This window comes from Apteryx mantelli, chromosome 6 (assembly GCF_036417845.1).
Source record: "Apteryx mantelli isolate bAptMan1 chromosome 6, bAptMan1.hap1, whole genome shotgun sequence".
Lineage (NCBI taxonomy): Eukaryota > Metazoa > Chordata > Aves > Apterygiformes > Apterygidae > Apteryx > Apteryx mantelli.
This window is the reverse complement of record NC_089983.1, coordinates 42,636,279-42,657,776: the sequence shown is the minus strand read 5'-3', so window position 1 is coordinate 42,657,776 and position 21,498 is coordinate 42,636,279. Positions and strand designations below refer to the sequence as shown.

Below are 21,498 nucleotides of genomic sequence, written 5' to 3'. Positions count from 1 at the left end.
CACTAATACAGAACCAAGAGGGAAGTGCTGGGTTCGACTGTGTGCCCATTTACTCTGTGAGCACTCAGTCGTTTAGAAAAGAAAACATTTATATCATCTAAAGAGCATGTTGGCCAGTTACAGGGAAAAAAAAATCACTTTGGGCGTAGAGACACATTTCAGATAAGCCATAGTGATTTAAGATGTCACGGTCTCCCTGCTGGGGGTTCATGCCGTGGCAGTGGCATTAGTAGGGATAGTGCTGGTGCTCCATCCTCTGCTTCATTGCCCAGCTAGGTGAGTTCAGAGCATGTCCAGCAATGGGGTCGGTCCACCAGGCTGACTTGTAGCCCAGCCTGAGCTTCAAGCAATTCTCTGCTGACCTGAAAGGCCTGTGATCTCCCACTAGTGGTCAGGACTGATCAGGTTGGGGCAGTGACCTCTTCTGCCGATACAGCTAAATTGAGAAGAAACCATGTGTCTGTGCCCTTCCTGTCACTTGTGCTCTGGGACCGTGTCCATTCGTTGCATGCTTTGGAAAGCATAGGAATAAATATTGCCAATACCGTGTTGCTTCATATGAATTTTGATGGGGGGACCAGAGCTTGGCTATTTTCAGATGAGACATTTCATAGGTTAAAATCGATACTGGGTATAAATAGTTTAGCTTGGCTGAAATGTCATATCTCGTTGTCTTTTTACCTGTTCCTTGTCTTCTAACCTTTTTACAGACTATGCTGCTTTTGTGGTGGAGCACTATTGCAGTGCAGCAAGTTCGCTTTAACAGATAGGCACCAGTATATCAGAAATCAAAATCCAACATGACTGCAAAGTCATGGTGTCTTTCTCCCCGCTGTGTAGGCTTCTCAGCTGTGCTAAAATATTGTTTTGCTGTAAGGTTTACATAGTGCCTTATCAAAATGTTTTTTACCTGGTTGAAGTTAACATGAATGAACCTCCTGCTCCTGAATTGACCACTGGCTGCCATAGTTCGTGGGATTTAAAAGACAAGATCTGGGAACTGTCTGCCTCATAAAGCCTCCTTTGAAAATTTTTCTTAGATGCCAAAAGAAAATATGAGCTGTGGTACTGACCCGCCGTACAGCACTCAAGGACTCTCTTCCCTCCTTTTTCCCCTCGTCCTCTGACAACACTTGGCTATCATCTTGGACTCCCTGTGTTAAGTCTTTTGGGTTTGATTTATTCTAGCAGCATGAATATAAACAGCAGTGAATTGAATATTCATACATTGTATTTTAAATAATAGTGGATGTCAGTCGCAGACACAGTTTACGTTCTGAGCACTAAACTTGAATACCTGTGTTAATAGTTTCAAGAATGATCTGTAACCACAGGGACTTTTATATTTGAGATTACATCCATGGCTGCCAGGGGCGGAAGGGTGTTATCTGTGGTTATGCCTAGCTCACTGGGGCGCTGCTCTTGGTTTGTGCCTGCAGATGTTAAGTGTAGTTCAAACAGTGCTGGTTACTGATGAAGAGGAAGAAATCAAAGATAGTTATACAGACATTGCTGTTGTTGATCTGGAACTTCTCCAAGTTCACTGATTTCTGTTGGCCAATAAGATGTGCTACAAAACACAAGTTAATGAAAAAAGCAAGAATGAACAAAAGAACATAGTGCGGTATTAAGGTTTTCCTTTGTTCTTTATGTGACTGTGTCCATTCTTTATTTATATGCAATCAAATCTATGTCCAGACTGGAGTTTCATCCAAGCTGGAAGCCAATCTGTTACTTATAAAACCCATGCCATATTAAAAATTAAATATAATCTGGGCATGTGCAAATGTGGAAAAAATCCTGCATCTTATGGTCTGGACCTCTTCTCGCACATCTGCACAGCAGTGAGTGCTAGCTCTGACTGCTGTGAGTTCCTGGACGAGAAGCTGCTGCCTTATCCTTCCCTCCACCTGGAAAAAGAGTAGCAGAAGGCCATGCCACTCTTGTTTTTGTTTACTGTAGCCCACTTTTTACTCCTCTGCTTTATTTACTCTTTGCCCATCAGCAGTAGAAGGCAAGGGTGAAAGCAGAGACCCGCTCCACTGTTGGCAGCTCCTGCCCCAACTAATAACACCAAAATGAGTCTTTCTCCAGATGTTGCTGGCCTTCTCAGGGACAATAGGTTTTGCCTCTGGTTGGAGAAAGAGAGCAGTAAAAAACATTACAGTTTTAATTCACTATTCTGCTGGCTTACTGGCTTTCTTGCCAAAACGCCTTTCCACTCTCTTTATTTACAAGATTTTCAACTGTTTTTTCAGACAGTTGTGTTCAAAGTGTTGCTGTAGGTCACAAAAACGTGATGCCCTTGCAAGAACTGCATGCAAATCTCTTGGCCCCGCACTGCAAGTCAAAAGTAGGTGGTTAGTTCTTAGGTCTTAGCTGTGGTGTTAAACAAGATAGAGGTGTTTAGGCAGGGAAGATCATGAAAGATGTCCTAATATTTTGCTGTTACCACCAATACGGAGAAAAGTTTATCTATGGCAGGTTTTTTCTGTGGAATGCCATATTGTCAATATGCCGTTTTCTATGCACATATTAGTCAAATTGTTTGAGTTGTGTGCTTTTTTTCATTTGTATTTTATTTTTGTTTGTTCAGAATGGTTGACTTGCTGCAGATCTACCTCCTTTGTTTAAAAAGAAAAATTCTTGACAATGTTCTTCTGATCCAGGGTAGAATTTCTGATTAAATAGGAGGTTGAAAAGTGGAAAAGGACTAAATATAGACAATATCCCACAGGGTAAGCCATTTGCTTCAAGCGGTCTTTCTCTAAATCATCTGAGATTGAACCTGGGTTTCTGTATTCTTAGTTGTTGAGCTGTGGGGAATTCAGTCCCACGGCTTATTTATTTAAAGTGAACCAAATGTAGTAGAGAGTGACAGAGAGACTTGCACTCAGTCATCAGGAGAGCGTGCAGCTGATGGGAGGAGAAGCTTTCCCAGTCTGTGAAGTCCTTAGCTGTTTGTGCGTGCTGTAACTGTGTTACTGCTTAATGACTACTACTACTTTTGATGTGGCTTTTTTATTGAAAGATTAGTTCTGTGAAAAGTAAACTGCAAAACCCTAGTTGTATTACTGTGAACAGGAGTTTTTGCTTTGCCAGACCACCTAACATTTAGTGTTTCATGTATTGCCACATTTATATCCCTTTAGGAAGAGTTTGGGAATCGCAGATCTGACATGAAATTGCTGGTGAACCACTACAATTAAAAAACAAAAAAGGTAAATTTGAATAGTTATCAGATGTCTAGCTTCTGCCGCTTTGCCGGCCCAGATGATTTGGCCGTGTTCTCTTGCGAGTTGTTGTCTACACGCATCGTTTTTGTGGTGAGTTATGGTTCAAACACTGGGATTGTTATACATTTTCTGGAATCAAACAAGTAGGAAATACAAAGTGACATGGATAGGTTTTTTGTTTGCAAGTGAATTAATAAAGTCTCATTGTAAACAAGATACATTGGTTATAGAACTTATTTTCTAATAGGAAGCGCTTTATATGCATAGTATAAAAATAACAAACACCTTTATGCTTGGTTAGACATCTTAATATAATGCAAGTCACCTTACAAAAAAAACCTCTGTAGCAAAAGGCTTGGAATTATAATCAGCCATTAAAACCTAACATGTTTCAGGGAAGAAACATTTTTACATTACATTACTTATTATTTCGGCTGTTTCTCATTTTGATTTTGACAGAGGTTTATTCTGCACACTTCTGAATACTAGATATTCATACAAATTATCTGTCTTAATATTGTTTCCAAGTTTTTATTTGATCTTGAAAAACATTTCATTATGTTTAATTTAGGGAAATGAGATTTCTTTAATTACTGTCTGTAGAAGCTATTAAAAGCTCAATTACATTTGCAAATTCATTTTTGAAAAGCTTTATCATTTTAAGATTAATAATAATGAAAAAAATCCATGATCTGACTGCATGGGACTTTCTAGTACACTAAGGAGTATTCTCCCTCCACTCCTCCTCCTATCAGGAAATAATACGTTTAAAATGGAAAAATTAATTATGCTAAGAACTAAAGATCAATTCAAGTCTTTGAAATTGGGCTGTGAGCTGTGAATTTGAATGAAGAGCAATTGTTTTATTAGAGAGACGGGATTATCAAAATATTTATCGCTTCTCCATTGAAAGCTGGAAGTCCGATGAGGAGATGCCCTTTCAGAGGTTTGGGGGAGCGGCGGCTGCGGGAGCTGCCGACGTGCATCTGCGCAGGGGCTGCCTGGGATCGGCTCCCGCTGCTGGATTATGTGGCTCGGGGTTTCTCCCCAAGAAAGGCTGCATTAGCCTCTGGAAGACTGTGAGCGGGCTTGGTGGGTTTTCTTAGTTATTTTATTTTATTTCATTGGTGACTGCAGTGTTTTTCGCAGCGCTGCGTGCTTCACGTCACTAAAGAGCTGTTTGGCAGGAGGAGCTCCCTTGCAAAGCGTTGGCCGTATAGCGCAGCTGAGGGCGCGGAGATGGGCAGCCAGTAGGGCTACCTGTCTAGCTCCGTCTCCAAAGGCTTTATAAATTATTTGAAATTTTCTCGGTAAAACAAATGTTGTCACAACTCCAACTGTATATACAGTAGCACTCACATAATAGCCTGCCTAATTCAGATTAATTGTGCGCTTGCAATGATAAAGGAGCTTCAGCACAGCAGTTATTCTGTTGTACAGAGGCAATTAAAACCATATCACTGCAGTATAAATATAGCTAAATTAAGTTGCTGTCCTGCCACATGGTGGCAATTTTGACCTGCTGCATAATGAAAGCTAGTGTCATATTTTATTCAGAAGCAGTGACTATACCAAGAAAATGTTTTTAATTCACTTGAATCAGTCTGGAGCAGTGTTATCACCAACGAATATAAAGTGTGTAAACTACTGTCTTATTTTCACTAAAATATCAATAGTAGTAATGAATGTTTCCTCTCTCTCTATTCATCATAGAGCTAAGCAAAGCTTGAAGTTTACATCTGGTAGTCACTGAATAGAGCCTGATATGAGTGAGAGAGATACATTAGCATATTAAAATTTAATACTGGAAAATAAATTACTTGTTTCAAATTATTCAAATTAACTATTTTCAAGGCAGTTTTCTAAAATGCTAAGACAAATTATTTAGTGCCAACAATTAGATTCTCCCCATTTATTCAGGCCGCCTGTCGTTCTGGGAGCAGAAAGCTGTTCCAAACAGCCTTCCTTTTTTCTTTTTGCAATGAAAGAGCTAGAAGAGAGCCTAAAATGAAGAGACTACTTGGTATACTATTTGTATCTTGATGTTGTAGAGCTTTAGTGGGAATAAATGCATGAAAAAGGATTATATCATGAAATAATTGGGTAGGAAAAATCAGAGGATTAATTAAATCAAGGAACTTTCTTCTTCAGCCTCTGTAGTACAGGTCTGTATCAGGTGAAAGGGTAATTTGTTTTGATTACAAAGCTACCGTGCAATTTCAGCCTAAACATTTTCATTTTAAAGAGACAGAAATAACATTAAACACAAAGCTACCTCTCCCGCCATGAGCCTTCCAAGTACTTAAGTTATTACTGCTTATATCTTAATGCTTCAGAGTGCTCTAAAAACACCTATAACTTCATCCCTGGGAAAGCTTTGAGAGTATTTGAAAGTATTTAGCCATATTCCCAGTATAGCTGGCAACGGTAATGAGGGACGAAGGCATATTAACTGCCACTGTCGGCAAGCTCTGGTTTCAACAGCTGGCTAATTTAATCAAGTCTTGTTACAGTAAAATGATTCAACTGTAAGCAGCCTGTAAAAATTGTAATAAGCACAATAAGAAATGCACTGCTTTTTTTCCATTCGTTGAGGGTAGTGGTTTTTCATGCTGTCAAAGTCCACTACCAGGAAAGCTGCAATGTGCTGCAAAGTTGTTTGTCAGTGCCTGGGTTTATTTTTGCAGAGAAGTATTGATTACAGAATGAGAAACATTTAGTTTAACAGCGATCGATGAGGAGCAGACAAAGGACACTCTGAAGTTTGACTCATTTTAATTTGAACTAAAATGCAGAACCCAGTGCAATTTATGAGGAAGTAAAAAATGATACCTGCTCGCTCTCCTCGTAATGGCATTTCTTGCCTTTCATCTGTGGAGTAAGTTTAGACGGGGAGAGGGGTCTTGGCCTCCCACCTGCCGGGTTGGGAGCAAGGTCCTTGGGGGCACATGGAGAGGTCCTGGTGGCAGCGGCTGCAGTGGCCTTGGCGGGGAGGTGCCATGGCCTTGGCGGGGAGGTGACAAGCCGGCTGGCCCGGTGCCTCTGGAGGGGACCACGCTCCTCAGCACTTGCCAGCCCAGAGCGCTCTCCCCCACCTGACGTGCAAGATGTCGAGGATGAACCACCTAGGTAGGATTCCTTGACCTGGTTCATCACAGGCCCCAAATACAGGGTCTTGCATAATTTGTGTAATTTAGCTCTTTTCTTTCCTTTAGCCAACAGGTTAAGATGTGGGCAGCCCCAGCTCAGGTATCTTCTGTGAACAAGAGGCACTTGAAGAAATAGCATTCAAACACCCTACTTTATCTCAGGGGAATTAAATATTCATTGTGTCGGAAAAAGTGAGTCGCTATTAGTTAAAGAAACCAATTGGGAGATGAAGACCCAAATTCCAGTTTCTGGTTCAATTAATATTCCATAATTAATACTAGAAAAATGGAACAGCAAGAGGATGGGAATTGTCCCTCCTTGTCCCACTGGCCCCATCCCAGGCTCTTCTGCAGCTCCTGGCTGCAGCCGTCTTCCAACAGTCAGGTGTAAGGGTCCAGCGCCTCTTGGGGCAGCAGAAAAACATAAAGCTGTCTTCCACATTGATAAACTTTAAATACAGTGTTGTGACCTGATATGGGGCTACCACCATCTTCTTGCGCTTCCCTGTCCATTTGCCTACATACATCCAGGCTGTGCTGAGGTGACAAATCACAAAATTGTGCATTAGACCCAGGGAACCCGTCTCAGGCTTCGTGCATCATCTTGGGCAGGCACCTGACAGTCATTTTTCAAGCAGTGCAACCTTTAAGATGATGAATATTCATGCGTTTGTATACTGTCCAGTGAACTGGAACCCATATTTTGGTAAGAGACTCTAGGAATTACTAAATACTAATATAACAGTGATTGCAATAAGCAGCACACTCTGGACACCTGCAACGTTGTTGCATTGGTGCAGGTAGATCCCAGTATTATACAAATAGTTATGAAATAGCGTTTGGGTTTTTTTTGAATATACATATTTATTCACAAGAATATCAAGCATAGGTTTGCTAGAAGACCTTATTTGTAGAATTTTAATATATTAGTTGATATTTGCTTGATTTTGTTGTTGTTGTGCCTATTTTGCTCCCAGTAGATGTTCTGGTTGATAGGATATTGTGTTCTAGATCAGTAATGTTTCTACTATAGAATGATTTTTGTGGAGAGTTATCAGACGTGTAGCATCAGAAATTGAATAAGATCTTACATAAATACTCGATTTAGGTTAGCAGTGACTTAACATTGCTTCCCACTGTAGACAAAAAGCTTTGTATTATTTTCTTCCCCTCATTTAAAACCAATACAAAGTATCTGTTGAAAAACAATATTAATTTCACACAAGTTGTGGCCCTCTTTGGCAAATGCTTAAAAATAGTTGTTAAAAAATTAATGTGAAGGTTAATAACCTGATTTCAAGCAACGTTAAACCTTCGTTAAATATTCTTATGTAGACTTTTGCTAACAAAACAGCTCTCCCATATTAGTATAATTAGTAGTACCATCGTAAACCCATTGTCCCCACTGGGACAAACAAATTCCAGAATAATCTTATTTATATTTTAACAATAGCCCTTTTCACCACTTATGAAGTAACTTTAAATATGAGAGGAGATTACATCTCTGCCCCTTCTAGGACATTTTAATACTTGAACTAAGCAGTCCTGTTATACCTGGCTGTATATAAAGACTTGTTTTTCCACAAGGCTCAGGCGTAAGCTGAGCAGAAAAGGAATGGGCCAGTTTTTGGGTAGATGTCAGGCTCACTGCCTTTTGGATAGCAACAACCTGTATGGTATGTATAGTGAATCCCTTGAATTTTTCACTTGCTAGTTTCTGTAGTTTTAAGTCTTGATACACAGACACATTTTTGTTTAACATATAATATTCTTGATCCATGGAGTAGTATGATTTTTATGTGAAAGATCAATTGGCGAGTTAAGAATAAAATGCTGTGGCCTACTGCCATTTTTTGTAAAATAAGACTGTTAAGGGGCTCATTAGGGTGGGGGAAGGGAAAATCTTACCAGATGGAGAAGCAAGGAGGAACGACATGTCAACAGACCGGTTTTAACGCAGCGAGTACCAGACTATCACTACTGAGGAGGCCCAGGGAGAAAGGGTGGGATGAGACTAGCGTATTTTGAAGTGAGAAATCTGCTTGAGTTAGTCAAACGCTTGACCCCACTGGAGAGGGTCCCCAGATAGTTCTCTGATAAGGTATCACCGTGTAGTTCTGCCCTTCAAACTAACCATGTACTTAGTGTGTTGTAATGGCAGCTGAGGGAGTTAAACTGCAGGTCTTGGGATACGAAGGTTTGAGTCTCATCCAGGTAGACAGTGTGTCTAAGTTTAAAGTTGACAGTGAGATAGTGCAGGAAGGAAAAATAGGTAGGGAAGGTAGGCGTTCTCTAAAGCGCTGCATTTTCCCATTGCGTGGTAGGTATGGATCGCTCGCAAGAACTGCAGAACTGAAGAACATCGTATAGCACTCTACCCCTGGAGCACTGTGCACTTCATTCCCTTTATTTGATATATATACCTTTTTTTGCCTGCCACCCGTATGGTCTGTACTTTTTCTTCATTGCTTCTGTATTTTCTACTGGGTGTCCTACAGTTGGGAGTCATTTAAGAACTCAGTCGGGGAAACATTTGCGGTGCAGTGTAACGTGATAGACCCAGGCTCTGTCGTTTACCAACTTCCCAGGTGAGTTAAAGGAGACAGAAAAGTTTCGGCACCTCTTAGGAGATACTCATCACATTGCTGCGTTGGGTCAGCCCTTAATCAGACTAAGGGTGTAACTATGAACCAATAACTCTGAGAATAACTTGTTTCTTGGTCTCTTCATGGGATGCTGAAGAGCAGTTCTGAATTTTCTCTCAAATGCATTCACTGTTTTCAGGGTAGCCATAGAGAGTTTTCATGCATTTTGCTTTGATCGTGAATATCTCGAATTGGATTTCTTGCTTAACTTTGAGAAGACAAGTTAATATGTGGCACGTATCCTGACTGGGGGAGAAATGAAACACTTGGACGTGAATGTTTAGACATCTGCACAAAAAATGAAGTCGCTGAAGTGCAAACGCTTGCTCGCGAGCATAATGCATAGCTGGTGAAACTCGATTGCAAAATGTTCATGAAAAAGTAGTTGCAAACAGTATTCATTCAAGGGTTAAAATCGTTCCAGTAATTGCAGGGAAGTATTGGTGGAGTTTGCTCACCCCATCTTTCACTCTAGTTTGTTCACGTGACATTTTTGCCTATAGGGGAAGCTAGCAGAGGTTTGGCAGGGAAACCTGGTGGCAGTGGGGCTGTCTGGAGAGGCGTCCTGGTGTTAGGAGGGCTGCAAATGGGTTGACCTCTAACGGGAGAGAGGAGAGGCAGCGAGACGAAGGCTGTAGCTGCATGGCAGAGCGTGGGCAGAGAAAGTGGGGGAAACGGCCTGAGCAGAGCCTGTGGAGAGAAGAAATTGCAGTTAAAGAAGAATATGCAAGAGTGAATCCATATAATTTCATTGGAAAACAGCAGTGATTTTTCTGGTGTTAAAACATTTTGATATATTTCAAGTCATACTTTCTTTTTTTTATTTAACCTTTTCTTCTCTCACACATTACTTGTATCCCTTTCCAGCACGTTTAAATTCACTATGAAACCTTAAGCCATTTCTGGCTAGTTTATTTCCTTTCACACAACTTTATTTTGCACAGGAATAAAGTGGCCTTAGCACAGAGGAGCTTAAAAAGGGGATTATGGCAATGCATAATTTTTAGAGAGATCAGGGATACTTTATCTGTTTCCAGGAGGAAAAAAAAATTATCTTATCTGGGCCGTTCTCTAGGTTAGGCTTCTTTCTCTCCTGAGACTTCATTATGGCTTTTTTCCTTTGAATAAAAATGTGTCCTCTTTGTGTAGATAAGATGGCTGCTGCTGAGAGATGTTTTGTGTGTAGTATACATGAGTGTTTTGTGTCCTGGAGACTGAAAACTTTTCAAGCGTGGGTGCTGTCTTACTCCTTTTTTCCCCTCTAGACTAGTTAATCTGTGATCTGGCTGCAGATAGCTCTGCTTTCTGCAAGGATGGCAGAAGAGCATCAAGGTTGCCAGTAACTTCTCGTAGATCACTTTCCCGATACGTACAGGAAATCGCTGAGCACGAGAAGAGAAGCAGGATTTCGGGGCTAGGGGTTGGTGCTGTTGTTTCTGTTCTTGCAGCCTTGTGACTTGTTTGCTGGTCATCCCGTTTCCTGCAAGAAGCATAAGCTGGTACCCTGTCGTGCTGCTTGACCATGAGATGGCTGGATGACGGCTGGACATGTACCTCATTGCAGAAGTTCATACTGTTTAAACACTTAATTTCTCTAACCTTATTCTTCTCTCTCTCTTCTCCCTTTAAATAAATAACTAAATAAATCGTGTGGATGTGCTGATCTTTGTGCATAGGGCAGTAATACAGACTTCCCTATGCAAGCATGAGGAATAAACAGTAGCATCAGCGCTCTGTGATGCACCTGCAAGAGGTGAATGAAACCTAGAAATAGCTTATACAGCTCCTTGTTAGCCTCAGGGGAACGTCAGGCTCCCTGAATCTCTGCTATGTATTCTGTGCTCTACAGGAAAGCCCGGTCTGGTGATTACTGGCGGCACGGCCACGCGGTTAGATAGAGCACAGTCAGTCTGTCAGGCCGTGTCAGTGAAACCATACGCAACCTGAAAACGTCCTGGCAGTGACGGGAGGGGAAGGATGCTCACCTGCCTTTTGAAGTGTAAGATTTTGCTAAGAGCAGCTCTGAAATGCACAGAATATTTACTGCTGCCCATCTCCTTGGCCTCCTCCCCTTGGAGATCTTCTAGCTTTGTGCTTCATGTGTGGAAAGAGGGCTTACTGGAGGACCAGAGCAGACCTGCTTCTCCTCCAAGCTGCCTCATTAGTTACTGCAGGGACAGTTACGTGTTTTGTTTTAACCCAGTCTCTATAGACACAAGCAGGCGAGAAGAAATTTGGGGCTTTTAAATGAATGCCTGTCTTGCTGTTCATTCAGGAATTTCTTGCCGTGTCTGGATCAGTATTTTCTGAAAGTTTATGCCTTAAGCACGGGGTGGTAGCTGCGGGTTTCTTTTTGTGTCATTTTCCTCACTACCTTCTGAAAGCACCGGGTCTCTCCTTAGCAGCACTGAAGTGTCATCTATAAGAAAAGATGTCATTGACAGTATTCAGCAAGGGCCACCGAACAGTATAATTTTAAAGATGGCTTTGATGGGAGCGAAGCTAGAGAGATGCTAAGGGCTGCGAAAGTCCCTCCTGTGCCATTAGCCCGAGTTGCCCTCGGTGGGCCCGGTTCTCCTCCCAGCCGCGGCTGGGTCTCCTCTGCTCAGAGCTGCTCACGCTCAGCTCTTGAAGCTTGCCAGAAACAAAGGATTACCCAGGACCTTGCAGTACCTTGCTTATATTACATTAAGGACTCTAATTAGATCATTTAATTAGAACAATGCATTTATTTCCAAATAATTCATTTCTTCTTTTGAAATTTTCCCTTTTCCAGCTGTTTTGCATGACTAGCCAGACAGAAGCCCTCCATTCTCTGAGTAGTCGCCATATCTTTCCACAAGTGAATAGATATTTCATTTAATCCTTTGCAGCCTCCCTTTGTGACATCTTCTTATTTATCACTGTCTTTAAGGACCCTTTTCTACTTGGTGATGTTCATATTTTTGGTCCTGTGGTTACTGCTGTTATAAATTATTATCCAGTAAGATTTATAGCTGTGGGACTTGTACAAATAATCTATATCTCCCCCATTTAATGGCTTAACACTAAGAAACCTTTGTTCTTTTCTAATGAAACTGTATGTATAATTTCTAGATGCATTTTTGCAGATACGTCATAAAAATGTAGGTCAGCAGTGGAACTACATCCGACAGCCTACAAATCTCATGTACACAGAGATTTTTCAGAGTGGATAGATGCTGTACCTGGTGAAATTTTACAATGGTTTAACCTTTTTTAGTCAACTGACACTGGAACCCCTTCACTGGGGAAGTATAATGTTAATTGCCTTTGTTTATTGATTTGTTTGTTATCTCATTTAAATGCAAAAGGAAAATTTTCACTTAATTTCTGTGTAAGAGTTGTATGGAAAAGGCCATATTATTTTGTTCCAGTAGCACATTTTATAAATTTTCTGTTCTTCCTCTTACTCCTCATAAATCACATGTAGCTACTTTAAAATAGGGTTTTGCTATCATTAGTTACACTTTTATATGACGTTTTAGTATCTGAAACTGAAGTAAAAGAACCACTAAAGATTGGCCCATGACATGTGTTGATTTACCTAGGTAGCACAGTATGTCGTGGGTGGGGTGTTTTGGTCCTATGTTTCAAGAATTAATGACAGCCATATTCTATTTGCCTTTGAGAGCTATGAGGAAAATTAATGACATTTTAATTTCTCTTGCATTTACTTGCCTGGGTGCCCCATTTTTAAAAACCATATTCTTTGTCGTAGTATTTTAGGAAAGAGACTGCCTTGCTGATGGGAATCCTGCCCCCCAACCAAAACCAGAAATGCAGTGGCTGTGGAGTCATGGCCTTGTCTGTTCATGAGATGGAGCCATTAAGGAATGGGGGATAAGTTGTCCTCTTGAATAATAAAAATTCACCTGTTTCAGGCTTCTAGTGTATTATCAAGAAATATTAAAATTGCTTACATCTCAAATATGACTTCTGGAAGTTATTTCGAGTGGAGGTGAAGGAATAAGAGAGCTTATGAAGAGGAGGCGAGTTGTTTGTTTCTAAATAGCGGTTATGCTGATTTTGGTGGGTCTGAGCCAAATAAGAGTCGCGCAAGGTAATGGGGATATTTTACAGCAATCTGCCAAGCTACAGGTTGAGACCCCACCAAATCAAAATCTGCTGTTTCTTTTTTGCAATAATCTGCAATAGCATTAATAAACCGGAGAGGAAAAATGAGAGGGGGAAAACCAGGATTTTTTCACTGTATTATGTTTGCATGGATTATTAAACTGTAGAAAAAGTAGAGGTTCTTTGGCTTGGAGTAAACATTATGTTTACCTGTAGGGAATAATTCTGTGTTATCAGGTGACAAAACTGGAAGACCTTCCATCTCTGGTTTATTATTCTATGTAGTATTACCGTACAAAAATGATGGGACTAAATAGTTCGGGTAATTATTTTGGTTGCTTAATGTTTTTTCCCAAACTTAATATAAAATTTATCCTAAAAGGATGTTTTACATCTGCAATTAATGAATAACCTTTATGATCTTTCAGCGTGAGAAGCTGATACATGAGTTGGAGGAAGAAAGACATTTAAGACTTGAGAGTGAAAAGAGATTACGGGAAGTAACGCTGGAGTCGGAGCGTAGCAGAGCTCAGATGCGTGGGCTGCAAGAACAGTTTTCCAGGTATGTCGCATGAGTAAACTATGTTCAACATACAGAAAGAATATGCTTTTGATAACCTGGATGGATGGAATCTAAGGCAAAAAACGATCCCTCTGAAATTCTGTAAACACAGTAAGTGTTTGGCTAAGTGGCTGATATCATCCTGTAAAACATAAGAGGCTTAATTCTATATAACAATGTAAAAATTTCATTTCTAGAGACTTTTGTATTTATAAGAATTCCCAGTAATTTTCCAGAGAAGTACAGAGCTTCATGCTTCTCAAGAAGTGCATGCCATTGAGGAATCACTGTTTGTTTGCTTGTTTTTAATTATTTGAAGTGCTGGAAGAAAAGCTGTTGTCTTTACAGCTGAGAGTAATGTCTCTATTAACTGCTAAGAATGGGTTTGATCAGTCTAAATAATTGAAAAAAAATACGGTGCCTTTTACCTGCTAGGTCACCATCCGGCTTGGACGTGTTTAGGGTCTCTTTCTGCATTGACTTGAACAGAGGTTTGTGCTGGAACACAGCTCCACTTACAAGAAAACCATCTTAGAACTGGGGATTTAAGACAAACTCTTCATATAACCACAATAAGGATTGCGGTGCTTTATTGTTTTTGTGATGCACAATGAGATCATCGAATAGAATCTTTTTTATTGTTTTATCATGTGAACAGAAAATAAAACAATCAAAAGAGAATCAAAAGAGATGATGGAATTTTATGTTGTTTATTTTCCATCAAGATTAGGTATTAACTCATTCCTTTAGGCCCCCAAATGTTTGAAAAGCTCAAGTTCAGTTTTTAAATGATGAAAACAGGCTGTGGGGCAGGATTTTCCTTTGATTGTTTGTGAGTGTGTGTAGATGAGGGGGAGTTAGGGTTTTCTGTGGTTTTTTTGCTCAGTGTCTGCCATGATGCACCTCTGATTTATGATTGGGTTTCTAGGCAACGCTGAAAAAGCATTTAATAATAATAACAAAATTTGATCTGATTTGTTGTTTTGTTCTTGGAAAATTTCCATTAATGCTTTTAAGATTATTTTTTAAACAAAGTTTTCAAAGAAGTCTGAAATTCTTTCCTCTAAAAATCCTGAAGATATTTCATCCTTAGTTTTCTTCCTTTTTGATTTTTGTTCTTGTTTTATCATCTTTGATTTCAATTTTTACTTATTCTGATGAGGCCCCCTGAATGATACACACACACACACACACTTAAAACCACTCCATGAATATTCTTTATTGAAATATTTTGCTCTATTGTATATTAATCTTTATTTATGGAAGAATTTCTTGAGGTCCTTGTTTTAGAACAGTAATTCTTGTTGCAATAACTAGAAGCCTTCACAATGTTTAAGTTGATGCAGCCCTGGTTTAAAGAAAAGAGGATGTGAGGGGAAAACAAACAGTCTCAGCAGAAATGTATCCAGTAACTTGGTAAAATTTTAAGGGCTGCATGTGCAGATCTTTTCAGCATAACCTTTTGTTATCCCTATAAAATTGTGGTAGTCTGATTCAGTTCAACAGTATTTCCAAAAGAGTGACTATGCTATTAGTTAGTATCCGTGAAGTCCACTCTCTACAAATTAATCCATTTTTTTCTTCCGTTATTTGCAATCTAGGTCTCTCTAAAATAATTCTATCAAGAAGCAGAGGGATGCAAGTTCCTTGGTTAAAGCTGTTTGTCTCCTTATTTTTGTGCCTGTGATTTATATAAAGGTGAAACAATCTAAATCACTGTTAGGTGCTTTTTAAGACTGTCTGCACATTAGCTACAGTGAGGAAAGACAAACTTAAATATCTCTTTTCACTAATGGCACCTGAGTTTGACCCCGTTATTGCCAATGACACAAACTCCCTTTGGCTCCATTAGTGTGTAGACCAGATGCTAGGAAGAGAATGCAGCACTTACATGGTATAAAAGCAAATGAAGTATTAGCTCTGTCATGATGAATGTTACAGATTCTTTTTTCTTATGCTTAGTACGATATTACAGCATTAGCATACAAAACCAGACTTTTTCCCTAAACAAGTGTATTTTTCTCACTGTGTGAAATAGCAGATAATGAAACTGGCAGCTGGAGATCCTGTGCTGCTGAGAGACTGTGTGCTTGAAGGGCTTGAGCCTTTTTTTTTTCCAATTTGGAGAACAATTAAATGGGACAGGAGAGGTGGTGATGGGAGGAGATGTTAAAATAAAGCAAACTGAAAGTACTTTGGAAGAAGATGGCTAGGAAATAATTCTCTGGGCCCAAATATTCTGCCTTTCAGAAGTACTAAATAGGTAGAAGACTAAAGTATGAACATACATTATAGCATAAATCTTTTAAATCTGCGTAGTCCCTGAATGGAGTTGATTTACGTGCTGTCATTCCTGCACATGCATGCAGTGCAGTAGGTTAAACAGTAATTTGGAGCATGTTTCTTTCTATCTCAAACTATTTTCTCCACGTCTTTGAAGGGACGAAACATAATAGTGTGTGGAAAGCTCTAACCTGGCCTTTTGTAATCGGGGAGGAAAGCTGTCTGTTCGTATCTGAAGTTGTGTGAAAACTTTATCATATAAGCATATAGTTTGAGTTTGAAGACTTCAGAAGGCAAGCTTTTTTTTTTTTGATGTTTATTTTTTTATTGATTGATGTTTCTGTTCTTACCAAGTAAGCAATATTCCAGGCTAAGACTCTGAAATAAATCGAAGTCCTCTTTCTTAACATCTGTATAAATCTGTCAGAGCCTTAAAATGACACAGTGGCTAGTTTGATAAATACGTGACAGTTACTGTAGAAGGAGATGGAGCTTTTAAAACCAAACCTTTTCCTGAATTGTATCATGGTGTATCCGTGTAGATGCAAGTTTGTTTTTTATTTTTATTGGGGTAATTGTGTTTAAGGTGTGGAGGATCCTTCAGGGAAACGATTTAATGCTGAAGCTGGATTTTTGCATTGTAGTCAGATGCAGTTATGCTTGCATTGCCTTAGCGTAATCTCACCTTGGGGTGAAATCCTTCACGTTCCCTCTCTCAAAACCGCTGAGATCTGTTGCTTTTCTGCAGCTGTTCTGTTAGGTTCTGTAAGGCTTTTTTGGCATGACAATGTATAGTGCATAAAGACTAACCCTGTAAATACCTATCAGCCCAGTTTCTTCTAAGACAGTGTCATGCAGTTTGTCTTCCTCGTTTTGACTGTTGGCAGCTCTCAGGTCTATACTGGAAGGTCACCATTTAGTTCAGTATTGTGCTTGCTGCCTCTTTGGCTAGCTGTGGAAAAAATTGGGCTAACCCATGTTGTGTTTTGTTTTTGTTTTTTCTTTTTAATCAGTTGTCTTTTTTGATTGTTCATTGTTTAATATTAGTTTGTCCTTGGATGACTTCTTTCTGGGCATGAGAGAAGAATATGCAACCTCTGTATCTCATGTGTCTCCTTCTTCTTGGTTTCAGCTGCACTTTGTCTAGTAAATTCAGCATCTTCCTACAACAATATGTACAGAAATGCAACAACACCCCCTGAAGCAGTAGGTGTGATTTATACTATCACTCCAAAAAACACACTAATATACACAATATAGATTGATTACATTTCTCTTCTGTACATCAGTAAGCAATACAAATTGTTGCTCGTTGAGTGCATACAGTGCACGTGACTCCAAACTGGCATTAAATGTTAAAGCAGTAATGGAAGTAGCTTTGGTTTAAGTTATTTTGATTACTATTTTGGTTGAAATGAAACAAGCTCAATGAAACACACTATTGTAAGGTGTGTCTGTAAGGAGTAATTGAGGATGCTAGTGTCAACTCTTTAAAATCCCCTTTGTGTAAATTTCAAAAATTCTTCAGTTAAGATGATGTTATTTATAGGTATCTATGTCTATGCCTGGAAAACTGCCTCAGGCCTTCAAGAATGCATGTTATCGGAAAAGTAGGAAATGGTCCTTGTTTGATCCATCAGGGTCCTGCAGGTGGAATAGGTGTAATTCCTGTTAGATGGTATTTCAGCATTCCCCACTCATCACTATTGACCGCAGGGTGTAGCCTGTCGCTTCCGACCAAGGGAACGTGACTACTACAAATCTGATAACGCCTTGCCTACAACGACCGTGTCTCCCTTCATTTAAGCACACACTACTTGGTTTTCTCCAAGTACCGTTAATTCTTCCTGCTATCTTCTGCCTTGTCTTCAGATGAGCGGAATTGAGAACTGTTTTCTTAGCAGTTGTGATAAAGAAATCTTTCACATTTCCAGCATTGTCACATGGTGATTTCTAACATGATCACTTCTGCCTGACCTAGAGGCCGGCTTGGTCTTCAGAGGGGCCTTACTGCTGTGGCCGACAGCCCATGTGCAGCAGAAACCGCGTCTCCATAGCCTATGTATAAACCTGGAGGACACCTCTGTAGCCCCTGTGGTGGGTCACTTTGTCTAACGTCCCTTAAATGCCAATTTAAACCATTCATAACATTTTAATCTAGTCTCTGGGAAGATTAAAATGCTCTCTTGGCAGCCAGCGATGGCATAACTTGATTCCTGCTTATAGTTTGTCAGGGACGAGTGTAATACGATGTAGGAACTCACTCCCTGTGCCTGAGAAAGATTGTGGAGGGAGCAGTCTACAGTTTTCCTCTACTCTTTTGTATTGGTCTGCAGAAATCTCTTATCCTCCCTGCGTGGCCTGAAAGTAGGGTTATTGGGGGAGGCAGGTTGTCACAACGATAGAGTTTATATCAAAGGCTGACCTTCTCAGGCTGCCCTATGTTTCAGATACGTCCAGATTTTATTACACGTGGCTGTGTTACGTGCACGTCTCACTTGCCCACTGCCTTCCTGCTCTGCTTCTGACTGTAAGAAACTGTTGTTGAAACATGTTGGTGACCTGGGTCTGACGGTCCTGGGAGGCCTCGTACACCGCAAGGTGGGACTGATGTCTGGGTTCGCAGGCACCTGTCCCGAAGTCATTTTTTTCGGTACACGGGGCAGAGTGCCTTCCCTGGAGGGCTCCTTAACCATGGCCAGACTTGCTGAGTCTTGGGAAGTGGCGTGAGTACCATTTTACTAGGGCTTTAACCTAATGATCAGGATGTCCTTCCTCACTGTGGATTAGAATTGAAAGAGTAAAGGGATGAAGCTTCATACCTGTTTTAGGTGCGAATACTGTAGTTTTTAAATAACACATTGTTTGAAGATAGTTCTTGTGTATGTACCCTCAGTTTCCTTCAAAAACTAGCATTCTGATTCTGATGTTAGAGAACCAGCTGACTGAAATGTAGGTATTTTCATATCAAAGTTGAGAAGGAACAAAAGCAATGAGGTCAAAAGGACTGCAGAGGGCTGAAGAACCGGAGGAAACTCAAAGCACAGAAGTCATGCAAGGGACAGAAGTTATAACAGGCTAGTGTGCGTGACGTATATTGACTTACGTAATGCTAGTGAGTCAGGTGGCGACCTTTCACGGCATCTTAGTTGCTCTGAAAGCTTTATTTTTTTTTTTAACGGGGAAATATGTAATTTGTATCTTCCACAGACAAAAGCATAGTTTTCTGTGTACTCGGAAAATCCCAGGTTGGGTTTTTATGTGTGTACACACTGACAGTATGCATCGTGCTTGTGTTTCTGGGAGGTGGCACCTACTACTGATTTATCAGAGCATGAAGTGGTACTTTGCTCCCCCTTGTCTCTTAGCTAGCACTAAATTGTAATAGGATATAGTGGTGTTTGTGAGTTTTTTGTTTGTTTGTTTTTGTTTTTGTTTTGCACAATTGTAATAGGTTAGCACCTAAGAAGTACTAGGTTACAGTGTAATTCTTTGGTTTACCTTTCCTGTAACACATGCCAAAGACATGCCAAAGATAAAAACAGTATGTCAAAACTTGTACCACGATTCCATAGTAGGTTACCAGTGCCCATACAGTGGTCCACGCACAGCATATAACCCCCTCCATACATTACTTTTTTGTGATAGCAAGGTGGTCTGAAGGAAGCTCATGGAAGCGTGTTTCAGTAATAGCTGGTGCTCAAGACCAAGGGCAGGGATTGTTGTGCAGAGCAGTGGTTGGGTTGGCAGGCTCTTCTATGTCAGGAGACAGTAAAAACCTCATTTTGATGAAATTTGAATAATTCCCTGTTACTCCCTTTTAAAGAGATTGAGGCTCTTGTTTGGTGTTTACATACTGTGAAATCCTGTACCTGTCAAAGTTCAAGGCTCTGTGCATTTTTATTTTGCACAATAACAGGTATATTGTTGTTGGTATTTCTAGCTATAGATCATTCTCCATTGTAAAACATGTTTATGTTCATGAAAGAAAAGCGCTGGTATAGGAGCTAAGTACTATTACTGTGTGCTGTTGCCACCTACCTATGTGCTGTGCAGTCATGTATGGTAAGATGTTTTCAAGGTAAATAGGACTGGTAGTTGTCAAGAGAACTTCTGTTACTTATCACTGGTTTACTGTTCTTATTGATGTATTTTTAAAATTGCATTGTAACGTGCAAAATACAAGTACTGACTGTTTCTTTCCTGTGGCACTTGTCATAGTTTGGTTTCTTTTGAACTTGTGAGAGCAGGAAAGTCATGTGTGCTACAGATGCATAGTTCTGCAATTCCTTGATGCCATATAAAGTAAAGAAACTATTCAAGCTCAACACATTCCTTTACATCTTTAATAAAAAGATCCCTTTGTTAGACATGATAGATACCTTAATCCCAAGGACTTCAATAAGATGAGCACAAAATGATTTGTTTTCCTTACTTTTACTTTTTCCCTTAAGTCAAGTCATTTGATATTAATTAGGTGTGGTCTAAGAGAATAACATTTTTTAAAACGTTTTATTTTAACATCATATTCTAAATTCTGAGCCATTAGTCAGGAAAGAACCTGCCCATGTTTGCACTGGAAGCTCATCATCATTTTTCTTTTTATTCATCGTTTGCCTTGATGCCTCCATGCATTGGTACCCTGTATGTGAAAGACCAAACTGCTTAATGCTTACGTTGTTTTTTTATTTGAAAGCATGATATGTATCTATATATACACATATAACTAAGGCATTTTTGCAAAGATTGTAAAAGGGTGAAAAATCATTTTAAACAGAGAAGCATGTAGAAGGCAAAGGCCTACTCTTTACTAGGATAGAGGGGCATATAATAGATGAGAAAGCAGGAATGCTTAACAGTTGTTCTGTCTTAGTCTTCCCTAAAGGAAAATAATGGGGTACATATTCCAATAAAAGTTGACAGGGATAATTTGAGATCACAAGAAAGAAAAGTGGAAGCAAGCAGGTTAAAGAATTAAGATAACTTAAGTAGATTCAGTTGAGTTAGGATTTCATGATAGTCCTCAAAGGCACCAGCTGAAGCAGTCAAACCACCACTGACCATTATATGTACAGGCAGTCTAAAGAATAAGTGTCATCCCAAAGGAGTGCTATTTACTTATATATGACTAAGAAATTGGGCACAGAAGATTACAGACCAATTTGCCATTTTAAAAAATCAGATAAGGTTCCACAATATTCTTCACAAAGAAAACTAAACAAGTATGGTCCCAAAGTGACTACTGTGCCGACTGATATATCATAGGTATCTCTTGTCATGCGGCAGAGCCACTCAGACTAAACTGGAATTTTTGGCATGATTTCTGCAAAGTAATTCAGTAGGGATTTAAAACCTCAAATCTATGTCCTAAATATCGTTCCGGAAGGAGGCTGGAAGATAACCTTAAGAAATCTATATATGAGCATCTGAAGGAGAGTTCCCTACATTTTCTGAAAGGTAAGAAATGATGAATTCTTTTTAAAATGCGCTGTGTATTAAAAGCCAGGTGAGTGATTCTTGCTGGAGAT

General features: G+C 39.8%; 1 protein-coding gene across 1 annotated transcript in view; it reads left to right on the top strand.

The window, feature by feature from the left end:
- The window catches only part of NCKAP5 (NCK associated protein 5), a 388,365-nt gene that overhangs the window by 182,874 nt on the left and 183,993 nt on the right, over window positions 1-21,498 (top strand). The window contains exon 5 of the mRNA XM_067299354.1: window positions 13,554-13,687. Within this exon, the coding sequence (XP_067155455.1) occupies window positions 13,554-13,687 (134 nt within the window). The remainder of the gene's footprint in view (window positions 1-13,553; window positions 13,688-21,498) is intronic.